General features: G+C 35.9%; 1 protein-coding gene across 11 annotated transcripts in view; it reads left to right on the top strand.

Moving 5' to 3' along the window:
* The window catches only part of LOC112043605 (uncharacterized), a 113979-nt gene extending 104233 nt beyond the window's left edge, over positions 1-9746 (top strand). For 10 of the 11 annotated variants that reach the window (XM_052883851.1, XM_052883850.1, XM_052883849.1 and 7 more), the window contains 4 exons: positions 1310-1420; positions 2127-2216; positions 4639-4791; positions 6613-9746. In XM_052883851.1, the coding sequence (XP_052739811.1) occupies positions 1310-1420; positions 2127-2216; positions 4639-4791; positions 6613-6784 (526 nt within the window). In that variant the 3' untranslated portion in view covers positions 6785-9746. The remainder of the gene's footprint in view (positions 1-1309; positions 1421-2126; positions 2217-4638; positions 4792-6612) is intronic. The other variant, XM_052883854.1, reaches the window with a different exon arrangement.
* The last annotated feature ends 5568 nt before the right edge of the window (positions 9747-15314 follow it).

Genomic DNA, 15314 nt, shown 5'->3' with positions numbered 1-15314 from the left:
TCATTTCATAAGTTTTCTTATTTGCTTGGCACAGATCCATTTGGTAACTGTTTATATGTGTCATAAAAAAATCCCATCAACATTTTAAGTATCAACACAAACCCTATAAATAAACTACACGTTAAAAGTTAAATCTAACAGCCGTCGACCAAGCTTGTGAAAACAACATTAAATGTGTGACTTTTAAATTAATCTGCTCTTTCATGCTATTGTTTGTACGTGTAGAAGTGAATCATTCAAAAAAACCCCGCTGTTTGTGTTGTAATAACCTGGAGTGAATAACGAAGTATGAATACACGATATTCGTGCCCTCAATTGCTTTTTATATTTAGTTGGGGCAGTTTCATAATAGGGTCTGCCCTATTTATTAAAATGGGTTGAGTACCAAACTTTACGCTGCTTTTTATCCTTCTTGATATGAGTAATACATACATACAAAGCAGGGGCGTAGCTAGAGTAGGTATCAGCCGTATCAATGATACCCCGGCCTACAGGGGCCTCTTACGTTTGAAAGTAAAAATGAGAAAAATGTAAATCCACAATGTAACTTAATCTGGCGCTTCCCGAAAAAAAAACCTTAAAAAGACGCCTATATTTTTCACTTCAGAAATGACAGTAAAAAACAGTCTCTTTTTTCCCGGGTTGGGAAATAGGCCTGTTACACTGGTACAAAGTTCTATTGCCCTAACTAACAAAATAAAGTAAACTTTCTCCATTTTTCACGTTAACTCAATTTTATTTAGATTTTACCTTTACACTGCAATTGCTCCTTTGATGTTAATTTCACTTTGATCTTCGTTATTTTATGCTATCACTTGGTTAACTGTTACATTTAACTTTTAGTAGGTAATCTTTACTAATCTTTTTACATTTTCAAAGTTTATCTTAACGATGTGAAATGTAAATATTTAAAGTATCAGTCAACAGCTGATAAAGTATTGAAATAGAGATTGGAATTATTTATCAAAGATCAAATAAAACATCAACGACCAAACGATTTTGTAAGTTTCAATTGGATCTAAATATAGCAGTTACGAGTATTTTTACCTATTGACACAGAAAACTTAAAAGTAAATGCTGTTTATGAGAATTAAAATGAATTTAAGTTCTAATATAGAAAATGATCTCCAATGAATAGGAGAATACTTACTACTAGATACTAGAATGATCTTAATATGATTTTTCAATTATGAGATTTAGAGAGTCACTGAGCAAATAACCCAATTGACTATATGAATGAATATGAACTGCATTTAACTTATAAACGGTAAAAATAAATGAACTTATAAACGGTTGTTCTTAAACACAGAGGCATTCCCGTACCAGTACGTAAAGGAACGTCGCCTACCTCCGCGACTCCGCGTCCCAACACAGCAAGGACGACCGCAGTCAGTAAGAAGCCGCCGCAACCAGCTAACAGGTAAACACAATTATATATAAGTATTATATAAAGTAAATAGAAACGACAAGACTATATCTACACCACCACTCTTAAGTTCCATACATCTTTTATTTTTGTAGAGGTATGTAGATTAAAAACAACGACGTAGCTTCCCAAGTGTTAGGCGGTGCAATGCCTAGGGGTCGCAGCAGGGGGCCCTCTGATTCTTACCAGAAAATCGCCATCGAACTGAATAAAAAAAAATTATAAAAGATGAATATTTTTAATTGATAAACCTTTATCAGTTTAGATGGTGGTGGGGGGCCTTTTTTATCTGCACCAGGAAAGGGGTCCTTAGTTACCTGGCTACGCCACTGATTATTATAGAGGGTCACCTTATATTTCAAGGTTCTGATTAAAATACGTTTATTATTTTCAAGTGCAATATCGTTAACTTATTTACAACTGGAGAGTTTCTTATTTGATAAAAAGAGTAAAGGTTAATATTTCTTATCTCTTGTATATATTTCATTTGCTTTATATATAGAAATTGTAGTAATATGTGTTTTAATGTATTTCATTTGTATATCAGTTTGAATAAACAAAATTATAATTTGTTCTTATTTTATTTGTTAAAAATGGTGTTGGTAATTTCTTAAAATTTTTTATATGTTTTTCGACTATTTGGTTTCTGGGCTATTTATTTTACACGCTTTATTTTGATACAATTATACGCACGCTTCAGAGTTATACCCGAGAAGTCGACGAGAAAATCTACGGACAAAACTCAAATACCAAAGGGTGCTGTTAAAAAAGCAAACATTCAGAAGTCACCGTATGTATTATTTATATGGGGCTTGATGTTTCTATTAAACTAACACATTTCTAACATTACTATACTATATTTCTTCTAATATATATTCGGTTGGATATAACATTAAGCATGTTTGCACGAAATATTGACGATCTTCGATGATGATTGATACAAATAACCCTTATCGAAGTTATTATTGGGTATTAAACAGTTTTCTTTGCATTCTATTGATTGATAAATAATTACGCACGGTGTTTTTTTATTATACTTAACTTGTATTTTTACTATTTCTGACTCTTTACTCATTAACTTAACTCATTAAATTTAATTAAAGAGCCGTGATAGCCCAGTGGATATGACCTCTGTCTCTGATTCCGGAGGGTGTGGGTTCGAATCCGGTCCGGGGCATGCACCTCCAACTTTTCAGTTGTATGCATTTTAAGAAATTAAATATCACGTGTCTCAATCGGTGAAGGAAAACATCGTTAGGAAACCTACATACCAGAGAATTATCTTAATTCTCTGCGTGTGTGAAGTCTGCCAATCCGCATTGGGCCAGCGTGGTGGACTATTGGCCTAACCCCTCTCATTCTGAGAGGAGACTCGAGCTCAGCAGTGAGCCGAATATGGGTTGATGACGACGACTCATTAACAGAGTAATTAAATATGGTAGTAATAGAAAATAACATATTACCTACTTATCAATGTATTTGTTGCATTAAATATTTACGTAAGGTATGATAACATAAGAATCCATTTAAAATGTAACTTTCGTTTGGCGGTCTCGTTTGATATGGTGACGGAAGATCATACACATTGCAACATTATTTACGAGTTTTGGTTAAAGTATAAAAAAAAAATCTTTTAAAATTTTGGGTCTAAGCATATTAAACAAAATATTTGGTTTTTGAAGTTTTTGATATTTTTTTTGGGATCTACGTTATTTTTTTTTTAATCTTTGTGTTGTATTCGATGTGACTACACATTATATAAATTATTTTACTTGATACCTCAACAACATATTGTGATTGTCTGTTAATGACCGCATGGTGACATTTGTTGTCTCTATCCCGCGCGGAGTCTTGTATTTCATAGACACTATTTAAGCCCAGTGTGTGAATGTGAGAAATAAAATAATTTATAGAATGAACTGTATAATCCAGTCACATAAGCTAAAACAAGGTACCTCAGACTGAAACTTATTGAATTTTTGAATAAATCCTTATTTAACACTTTACAAATGACTTGACTATTAAGCCCACGCTTGACCTTATGAAACTATAAGTTTATATAGATGACTTTTGAAAAGCCTATCGAAATGATCCTATGAAGTCCTTATGATTTAGGAAATAACAATGCCAGGGTTCAACTTGCGTCATGGTACCTATACGATTTTAGCCAACGTATTTCGTTGACAATATTATGTGTAGGAGACCTATGATGGACTGGAATATACGAGTATATAATCAGATTGATATAAAGCCGCTGCCACGTTTATAACGAGACATAACTTCAAGTATATAAAAGCCAAACTAGATGCGAAATATTTATCAACAATTAAATTAAAAATTAAGGTATAAAATGTAGGTCATTTCACACCTAATAATATTTTTTAATAACTTGTTCCTAAATAAATGACAATAATATTAATTAGCTTAGAACAATTGGATATAATTAACATACTATTTTAAATAAAATTTTATAAAAAAAAATCGGTTATCTGTAAAGTTTACTGACGATAGTTGAACGTGACAACGTCATAAGAAAATACTGATGGTATGGTTGCATTTTCCAAAAAAGAATGTTCTTTTTTCCAAAATACTGTTTAATAATCTTCATAGACCAGATTATACTTTATTTCTTGTAAAAAAAGTTGGCAACCCTAGAGCGAGGGAACGACGCATGACGTCATCTGTTTTCGAGTTTGCATCTGGCTTCATCGAATTATAAGACGTTGTCACGTCAAAAAAACAATATACAATTTTAAATAAATTGTGCATTGGTATAGGTGTGTGAAATGACATTTTCTACCTTCATTTTCAATTTTTTGTTGATAAACATTCCACATCGAGTTTGACTTTAGTATATAGGTCAGAGAGCAGTGATAGCCCAGTGGATATGACCTCTGCCTCCGATTCCGGAGGGTGTGGGTTCGAATCCGGTCCGGGGCATGCACCTCCAACTTTTCAGTTGTGTGCATTTTAAGAAATTAAATATCACGTGTCTCAATCGGTGAAGGAAAACATCGTGAGGAAACCTGCATACCAGAGAATTATCTTCATTCTCTGCGTGTGTGAAGTCTGCCAATCCGCATTGGGCAAGCGTGGTGGACTATTGGCCTAACCCCTCTCATTCTGAGAGGAAGCTCGAGCTCAGCAGTGAGCCGAATATGGGTTGAGGACGACGATATAGGTCAGTATGTTAATGGTCATTGCACGCGCAGGGCGTCTCGCGTAGACGGCGCGTGCGTGGGCGGAGCGCCGCGGCCTGCGTCGCTGCCGTACGGTCGCGCCGCACCGCCGCCCGCCCCGCGCCGCGCAGCCTCCTCGTCTGCGGCGCGCGCGCACGCTCACCACGCACAACAGCAGAAGAACAAGTAAGCTACCGCAATTTTAATTTAATTCATCATCATCATCATATCAGGCGACGGACGCCCACTGCAGAACATAGTCCTTTTGTAGGGACTTCCAAACATCACGATACAGAGCCGCGTGCATATAGCGAATCCCTGCGACTCTTGATGTCGTCAGTCCACCGGGTTGGTCGACCAAACCTGCGCTTTCTAGTGCGGGGTTGCCATTTGAGCACCTTGGGACCCCAACGTCCATCGGCTCTTAGAACTATGTGCCCCGACCATTGGCACTTCAGCGTCGCGACTCGTTGAGCTATGTCGGTGAGTTTGATTCTTCCGCGGATCTCCTCATTTCTGATTCGATCACGCAGGGTTACTCCTAGCATAGTCCGCGATGGAATTAATTAGGTACCTACGAGTAAATTGAGAAAATCTGGTATGGAAAATTCAGTTCAGGATTTTTCGAGATAAAAAGTAGTATAGATGTTGGTCAATAACCCCTTCTATCTTCCAGTAAAGTCCCAATAAAATCGCTTCAGCCGTCGCCTGTACCTAAGATTAGGCAGACCAAAATTTTAAAAATGTTTGTTTGTGTTTTACTATCGCGTCCATATTTTTGCACTTGAGAAAACATAGTTATTTTAAAATCACAGACAGACGATTCAGTTTCGTTTATATGTATGTATGTCAAATAAATATGACCAATATTCCGATTTACCCGATATCTGGATTATAAAAAGACTCAGTAGGCTATGCTCAGAGTATCTATGCCTGATCAAATCAGAAATGAGAAGAACCCCAGAAGAACAAAAGTCATTGACATCAATCAACAAGTCGCAAAACTGAAGTAAAGAATTGCACGAGGCTCATATTTCGAAGAGCATCTTTCAATCAAATCACTCAATCAGCTTTCAGCACTTTAAGACCATCAGGTATCTGAAATGGAATGGCGACCCCGTACCGAAAAGCGCAGTGTTAATCGACCCCCGCTAGGTGAACTGATGACGTACGTTCGAATAATAAATAAACATGCTTATAAGATTTTTTTTTAATTTACTCCGCGAAGAGAATTATTCTAACTCAACAGCGAAATCTAACCCTATTATTTATCTATGATTTTATTGTTCTGCGTTACATAAATGAAACACAACTCCTGTCTGATAGACGATCTTCGCATGACGGTTTGTAATGCGGTTGATCGTTAAATATAATATTATTATGGTGAACCAATGCTAGGGTTACCTATAGGAAGTTACATTCATAGCCCCACGGTATAAATACGAGTACAATCTACCTTACGACTTATGTCGGTAAGTTTTCCAAGTAAAGTCCTTGGACCTAGGAACAAAACATAAGTAGTTATTCATGATCATAGTGTTCAAACTTAGTTCAAACTTTGTGTTTGTGATATTGATGGCGAGTCGGACAAAATTATGAATGTAAATAATGTACGAATTATGATGATATGCCTTTTTCCTTCCAAGCCATTATTCAAACTTCGGTTGCGTCAAATAACAAATATGCTCGCCCCCTGAAAATTTAACGACAATATTACAACTTGATTTAAAATATATTTCCATATCTATCACAAAAATCCTCTGCTCCAAGGTTGTGCTTTTTTTATTTTAAGAGTATGTTGAATATTCAGGGGGCATATTTGCCATCGGACGTAGCTGTCTGAAATATGGCTTAGAAGGAAGAGGACCCACCCACAATGGTTCGTTCTGTCCATAATTTTGTCTGATTCATGTCATGAATATTACATACACAAATATTGACCAAATAAATGTTTCTTTTACTGGGGCTCTTGAAGGGATTTCTAATTTTTTCTCTTCTGGCTTTCAGATACGTGAGAACGCTTTGGCACAGGCTGCCGTCAGATTCTGGTCACCTGGCATTCAACGAAGGCGAGAGACTGCGGCTGATTCTGGAGGTGGACGACCTGTACTTGCTCTGCTGTCGCGGAGACCAGAAGGGATTAGTTCCCCGCGATGCTGTGCTTTTAGAGGATTTCTGATATTGGCAGGGATAGCCCGACTGGCAGCCGCACTGGCGCCCTCTGCGTCTTGCCAGTAACGCGCGCCACTGAGTGCCAGCGAGCCAGTGCGTGCCAACTAGCCAGTGCATGCCAGTGCGGCCAGTCGGCTTAAGAAACACACTTTGTAGAATTATGTGTACTCTTGTGCAGTGAATAAGTGAAGGAAGTGGAATAGATAGGGACATGTTAAAAGTTTCGAACTGTTGTCGGTTAGTTAGACAATTGAGTGGTATTGAAGTGAAGTTTGTACATAGGTGGACTTATGGCTGTATGTAATAGTCTTCTGAGGTTCTGGATTTTTTCAGTATTTAATTGTTTATGTTACCCGAATCGAATATTTCTCATCCGGATTGTATCTCCTGCCTTTGGGCGGGGATTATCGCGACTGCGATATCGCTTCTATTTTTTTCTAATATTGATTTTTCTTTTTATTCTTATGACATTTAATTTGATAATACAATTTTGATGTAAACTTCCTTGAGTGGACATTAAGGATTTTTATAAAATTATTATATTGACTGATCGTTACGTCACCCGTCGTGACTGTCCCCGCCCACCGGTGAATTTGACATCAAACAGAATTTTCGCACATTTCTAATTTTGTAGTAAAATCTAGTCTTACGTTTTAAGGCACGACATTGTCTCGGACTGTACATAGATCGTCGTAAGTTACACTAGTTGCCGGAATGTTCATTGTGGGTGCTTGGAGCAAGGCATTTAGGGATTTATATTCGTGACACTCGCAGTCAACGTTCCCGCAATGGGATGTGATATAGATGTTTACATTTTACTCTTAAGGACAAAATCTCGTACTATAAGAACAAACTCCCGTTTACGATAAATCGTATCGAAGCTCAAGTCGCCTCGAGAAAGACGCTCGACGAAAAACGATTAGATAAATTTATTGGAATCGGTGTCTAAGAATAACAGTAACTTAATAAGTATTTAACGGTATATAGAACGTTTGTATTATGTATATAGAAATTGTATCCCTGTGTAATTTTAAATCGTCGTAAAGGGTAAAGGTCTCTGATTCGTTAAAGCCTTAAGGCATCACGGGCACTGCCAATAGAAAACAATAACTGATGTACCTCAGACATAACTTCTGTGTAGTTATTAACAGCATGCGGCCTCTCCTTTACACCATCCTTTTTAATCTGTGGTATTGGATATCGAAAGTTTTTTAAACTCTTTGTTTCTGGCGCAAGTGTACATAATTGTTGGAAGCGTTAACAAGGTTGTGGTACTAATCGCATGGCCTTTGTCCAATCTCCTTTCCTACGTATTCCTACATAATGTACTCCGCGAAGGTTCTCGAAGGTGTTGGACTAACTTTGTCGGCAAACTGACCGCATGCGCCCTTCCACTCTTTCTCCTCCTAACTCCAGCACTACAGTCAACTCAACTATCAGTCCCGTGCGGATTCAAAGGGAAAACACTCATTTTCCTCATTTTCCTTCGCTTTATGCTAAGCGTTGCCCGTATTGTGATAATAAATCATATCACCGCTTCACGCCGGGAAACGGTAACGGATAGAAATCATATTTTTGGTATGTATTTGTATTGCTCAAGAGGTGGGTTTTATTAGATGTTGTATTAATCGAAAACATAATACTCCTTACGTAATAATCGTATTATATACTCGTGTTTTAATCGCAACGTTCGTTAATCGTGTAAAGTGTGTAAATAAATATACTTAAACATTGGTCGTCGTATTAGTAAAAAAAAAAATTTAAATAAATAATCAAAATTGTAACAAATTGAAGCACGATACAGTTCCTCTAGTAGTCGGGCGTGCTATCGAGTCACAACATCGATACGTTGTATTGTAGTTGTACTTATTGTAGTGCAAATTTATCGTAAACTGACGTCTTTCTCGAGGAGCCTCACAACTTGCCGACTACGTCCGTATTCATGAGGTCCATGAGGTTCACGACCTCACGGCCCTCCCTAGGACGCCAGTTGACATAGAATGTACCATAGTGAATCGCTTATACAGTAACTGTTCTAACGTTATTCGTAGCATAGTGCATCATGTATCCATTGTACGTTTGTAAAATAGATTCATCGTGTTAGTATTATTCGCGCTTTGTGACTGAATGATGTGATGTGGCCTTTTGTATGTATTTAAAGAATTATAAAAATATGTTGTGTGTGCTTGCAACGTTGGTATCTACATAACGTCGCCGCGGAGAATGCTTCGAAATTATCAAATTCATACCTATCTAATAGAAATAATAACGATATGATATACTCCAAGAAATCTCTAATAGCCGTTTAGGTGAAGTATGCCTTAAATTAAATTGAATAGTGATTGAACAGATACGCAATGTTCTCGCTTCGACGCTCGGAACTAATCGCTTGATACGCGCATGTTAACTTTAGAGGAGTTTGTTTAGTCGTAAGTTTTTAAACGGTTTGTATTGTGGAGGATGTTGAAAGTTAATTTTTATAAGTGATATTCCTGCGCGTTCGCTCCACGCGTTCGCTCAGCGCGTTCGCGCACGCGTTCGCTCCGCACGTTCGTTCCGTGCGTTCGCGCCCGCAGTGGTGAGGTGTCCTCTGGTACAAAACATTAAATTATTGAGTTCTTTGCTTTGTATATTTTTATTATTTATAATTTATCTGTACTATTGGGAACAATAAGTTGAAATTTGAGTTATAGATTTTATTTTCTTAAGAAAAAAAAAATTATGAATAAAAATAAAAAATAGAGATTCGTTATTACGAAACTCGACGAACGACTGAGAAAATAATTCCGAATATTTATAAGTTAATCTCGAAATATCATCCCGTTTTTGATTAGAATTTCATCATCAACATTGTATGTATTGTTTAAAGATATTATTGTGTTAAGTGCCATAATTTAAAGATTTAACAACTCATAAAATATTATTATAATGCATAACCATGTACACCAATAAAACATTATTAAACAAAATGTTGTTTCATTACAGTAATATATACAACAGTCCAAACAAATTACATAATTTTTCATGTCAAAAATACAGGTATGGCTAATGCTTTAGTACGGGTTTTAACAGTAACCATAGGTGTTTAATTGCAGTAACTGGGACCATACGATAAAATATAAAAAGAAAGAAGAACCACCCTCACTCAGCCTGATTTTCGGAAAAGATTTACCAAAGATATAAGTTAAGACGTCATTAAGGCGTCGAAACTGAAGCGAACAAAGGTGTCTTATTGCCTTAATTTCATTGTGACAATGAAATTTATTTAAACAAATAACACCTAAATATTGTCGAGTTGTATGTTCAAAAAGTAAAAAAACATACATTACTAGCTGACGCCATTCCCATAGCCGTAGGAATACGTAAATAATATATAGCCTTCCAGATAAATGGGCTATCTAACACTAAAAGAATTTTTCAAATCGGATCAGTAATTCCTGAGATTAGCGCGTCCAACCAAACAAACAAATTCTTCAGCTTTATAATATTGTATAGATTATTGTAAAGTAAGTAAACACAAAATTGTGTATTGAACTTACACAATTTTGTGAACTCTTGAAACTCAAGTGTACATACATCAGTATTTGACGGCCTCCGTGGCGCAGTGGATATACAAGACGGAGGTCCTGGGTTTGATCCCCGGCTGGGCCGATTTAGATTTTCTTAATTGGTTATGTTTGGAAGTCCATGCAAGAGGCCTATGTCCAGCGGTGGACGTCCACCGGCTGATAATAATTATAATGATGAACTAGATAATATCTTAGTCTGGTCTCTAACAAAGCTGATTTAAATCTAAATTTTAAATAACTGGCTGCATATGCCTTATATCAGACTAGCGGACGCCCGCGACTTCGACCGCGTGAAATTTAGTTTTTCACAAATCCCTCGGGAACCATATATTTTTCCTGGATGAAAGTATTTGCCTATTTGTTAATCCAGAGTAAAATGTATTTCTATTCCAAATTTCAGCCAAATCGGTTGCGGCGTAAAAGAGTAACAAACCTCCAAACAAACATCCATACGAACTTTCGCGCTTATAATATAAGTAGGATAGAATTAGATTCTTAGCAATGTTTGCTTGCAGACATGTTTGGACCATATTGCTCTAATACTGGCGAGTGTAGGTACTCATTTATGGAGAAAATCTTCTGTAATAAAAAAAAATAAAACTGCCATTATATTTAATAACATTTATTAATTATTTTGATAAAATTTCTAAAAGACAATCAACACGTAAATGCACATTTCGATGTAAGTGAACGACTAATTATATTTGTATGTGTGTGAGTTCGCTAAATCTAATAAAAGAATGACAAGACAACTATTATATAATTATTCTATCAATTTAAATAAGAACATTTCGCCTCCTTACTTCAATAACTTGATGTCTCGATTTTGCAACTTTTCAACATTAGTTTTCACACGAAATTTTTTTTGTTTATAGCAAATAGGCGATTTGCTTTTAAGATAAAAATTAGTTTTAATAATTAGTTACAATAAAAAACCTATTATTGTGTTTTTATGTTCGGTATCAAACTACTGCATTTTTACACTGATGGAAATTACCTACTATACCTACTACAGCCGCTGCCGTTCTTGAGGAATACTGTTAACCAACAAACAAATTAAAAATGAGGGTACAAATCACTAGTCATTTAACATCTGATTAATAATTATAAATAACTTGTTCTAAAATTAATGAAAATAAACTTGATTAATAAGCTTAGAACATATGGTTAATAAATTTTGAATAAAATTTTATAAACAAACCATACATAATTTAAAATAAATAAGTTATGAAATGACATGCATTTTCTACCTTCATTTTTAATTTCTTTGTTGGTAAACAGTATGTTCATCAAGAAAAGCTGTAATATAGGTAAAGTACCTAAATGGAGGAATCTTGACCTACCCCATGTCAATAATTCAAATATTACGTAGGGTGATAACTAGCCAATGCCAACCAAATCGCACCAAAACTGAGCCAAGTTAAAAATGTAAAATTGACCCGAACTAGTAATTGAACCCAGAACATCTCCATTGATAATCCGATGAGACACCAGACCTTCAAGACCAGAAAGAGATCAGACAAGAGTCAAGAACAACGGTTCTACGATCTATCCGAGGGGGTAGGTAGGTAGCAATCCCTACCACTGATTTCCCAACTCGAAACCGTTGATCTGACCCGGGAATCGAACTTTGGACCTCATTATCCGTAGACTTTGGACCTCATTAAACGAGCTACTTAATCACTGAGCAAATAAGGCAGTTGAAACAGAATAACTATATAAAATTACTATACTATTTAATTTTATGTAGTGCATGTGAGCAATGGGTGGTTTTTACTTAATTATGGTTTTAACTTAATTATTAAGCTACACATACACGTAGGGCTCTGGTTGAATAGACGATAATTTATACAAGACTAGCCCGTGGCGGGCTTTGCCACATATAAGACCCGGTTGTTTTAAATGAAGCAGTCAAAAATTTTCTTTATTCTGAGCTTTCAAATATGATGGTACGATTGATCAAAATAATTTTGGGCCAATTCAACGTGTCAAACAGTTAGAACCTTTCACAATAATTTGATGTAAGTAAATGTTATTAGTGTATATTTTACCTGACTGCAAAAAGGGTTATTTATACATAGGTAACTGGTGGACGCTCAAATGAAATTCTGTTTTTCACGAAACCCGCGGGAACCATGGATTTTAAAAGCTTTTATTTAACTTGCAAGTTACGGTGGATTCTTTGAACTCAATTTTGAAGTAGATATCTTCAACCGATTGAGGTGTTGTATACACATTAAGTTTCGATGGCGATGAATGTTATGATATGACGACAATCTAACTGCAATATGGCGGACTACCCAAGAAGGCGGAATAGTTATTTTTAAGATATTTCTACAATATGGGTATCAAATGAAAGGCGGATGTTGTGTCTTGTTCGTGTCAAATCTCATAGTGCCCGCCACAGCCAAGCTCAGAAAAATCATCCCTTACCTTACTATCTATAGGTAATTTAATGTGTAATAAGTATTCATAATGCTTAAACTATAAATAATTTATGCGCAAAGGCACCTAAACATCAAATACAAATACGGGCTTATGCCACAAACTTTTTTGAACCGGTGGCCAAAACTGGAATTACGTCACGGAGGTCGCCATTTTACAAAACATTGAACTATGCTATAAGCGCGACAAAAGCGACACCGTGTCAAGTAAGTTTGTGACACTAATTATGTGTACGAATTTTCTTTTGTTTTAATGCACTACGTACAAAAGTGTTTTCGACTATCAATATATTCTTTAGATTAAATATACTTTGGTAAGTAACTTACAAATAGTTTTACATATTTAAGTGTTCGATGTGCCTACAGTGGATTACATTAATACACACGGACCTACTAGTTACTCGTACTTATAAATGTAAATAAACCGATTTAAAACGTTTTAAATAAAATTCTGCAGTTTTAAAACTCGACTACGAAAATAAAATAAATGTGTTTTTTACTTCATTAAAGGATAAATTGTGGTCATCTGTCATCATCATTGTGGTATTCCAAAATTTCTTCGACAATAAAGAACTGGTGAGTTTGATAAAGGAACAGTTTGAGTTGAACATTTTCTTAAATATACCTGTTACCTATTTTTATTTAGATAGGTGGGTAAGAATATAATTTCAATTCATTTCTTAGCCTGTTAGCCTCGAAATAGGTACATATAATTTTTATATGAAAATGGACAGTATAACATTAACATTAAGAATTTTGTGTACGTACCTACATAAAAGCCTAAGTTAATAAAGTATCTACTATGTACCTACTGTAAAGAAAATTCGTAGGTAACGTTACTTGAAAAGTGAATTGAAACTGACTGAAAAATTAAAGACTCCCTCAGGAGTCTTTAATTTTTCATAAAACGGTTATTAAATTGCGTACTTGTTGATTTGTCGGTTGACGACCAAGAGGTGAAAAATAAAACTAGATTTACGGGAAAATTTTAAAGCCTCGCGTACACTGATGTAACTCTTTGCCAAGAAATGCTTGTGATTGTTCATTGGATACCAGTGAAAATTGGTAGGTAACTATATCAATTTACACAGGGCTTTATTGTAGCATACGAATGCATTGAAGATTTTGGATAAGGAGGGTAGAGGTAACCATCTTTTTGTGAAAAAAATCGAAATTCAATTATAAAGGGTCCACTGCGGCTCGAGTTTAATTTTATCCCACAGTTTTATCCTCGATATTAAATATTCGAACTATGGAAAGTAAAAAAGTTTGCACTAGCGTCTTCTGATCGGACTTCGAAACTAAAGTTAAACTAGTTATAGTTATGCTCAAGGCTTACGTTCTGAAGCTGAAATACGCAGAACGTGCTGTGAACGTGTATATTTACTCCGCCAGGATATGTTTTGTACATACGCCTCATGCATGTTCAGGATGGGCGTATGGGATCTAGAAAATTGGCGAAATTTAAACTTGTAAAAGGTCTCTTACAAACGGTATTCTTAGCTTAAATGGTGAGATAGATGGTTATTACCTTTACCCTCAATACTTCTGGTAAGATTACCAATATATATTTAATATATAGTGAATGCAGGCCGTGGTGTGATCGAAGCTCGCCGCGAGCACGCGGAGCGAGGCGGTTCGCGAGCGGATGCGCGTCTGTTTCTATCGTTGCGTGCAAATCGTTGTTCTTCGTCGGGCTTGCGCGGCGAGAGCGCACGCGGCGTGCGCGGTGGACGCGTGAAACGAGCCGATCGGCTGCGCGACAGTGGACGCTCAGCTTCAGCCCACTCGTGCATTGACATGTAGTAATCATCCTGTGTATATAAATAAAAATATATTAATTATATCACGAAGCCACTTACGGCCGTTTTTAATAACCTAATAAAGAATAAAAAAAAGGAAAACCTATCCGCCATTTCGCTTACTGAAGTTAAAAAATCTATCTTTCTGTTCTTATCTACTTTTCAATATCTGACAGATAGTTTGACTATGTAAAGATAGACTATTACTGATAATCGTGGATAGCTATCTATTCGTAATCTTGGGTAGGTTATCGAAAACGGCCGTTAGTTGGCGTTATTTAATTATTCTGGTTACAGATTAATCTAGTTAAAATGTTAGCATTTAGTCAAATTGTAATTAATCCTTAAATTTGATTGCATTTTTTTGTAATAATTACTGCTTCTCATTTTTTTTGTAAAGATTAAGCATCAAATTGCGAGAGCGTGATTGGGCACTTTTAAGATTAATTCCTATCTGGTTAGTAACTAGTTAATATGAGTCATGTAAAAATTTAAAACTTGTGTCGATTTTGCACAAAATAAAGCTAAGAACGTCACAAGTAAAAACAAAGCATCAAACTGCGTGAGGGTTCTGCTTAATAATTTATTTACGGATCAAACTGCGTGTGCGTTCTCTTTTATTAACCGACTTCAAAAAGGAGGAGGTTCTCAATTCCTAATTTACTGTCGTGTTTATCAAGTTGAACACAATAGGTAAGTACAATACAATATGTAGAAATTCT

The sequence above is a fragment of the Bicyclus anynana genome, chromosome 10 (assembly GCF_947172395.1).
Source record: "Bicyclus anynana chromosome 10, ilBicAnyn1.1, whole genome shotgun sequence".
NCBI classification, from domain to species: domain Eukaryota; kingdom Metazoa; phylum Arthropoda; class Insecta; order Lepidoptera; family Nymphalidae; genus Bicyclus; species Bicyclus anynana.
The sequence above is the reverse complement of the archived record's forward strand: the minus strand, read 5'-3'. Positions and strand labels throughout refer to the sequence as shown.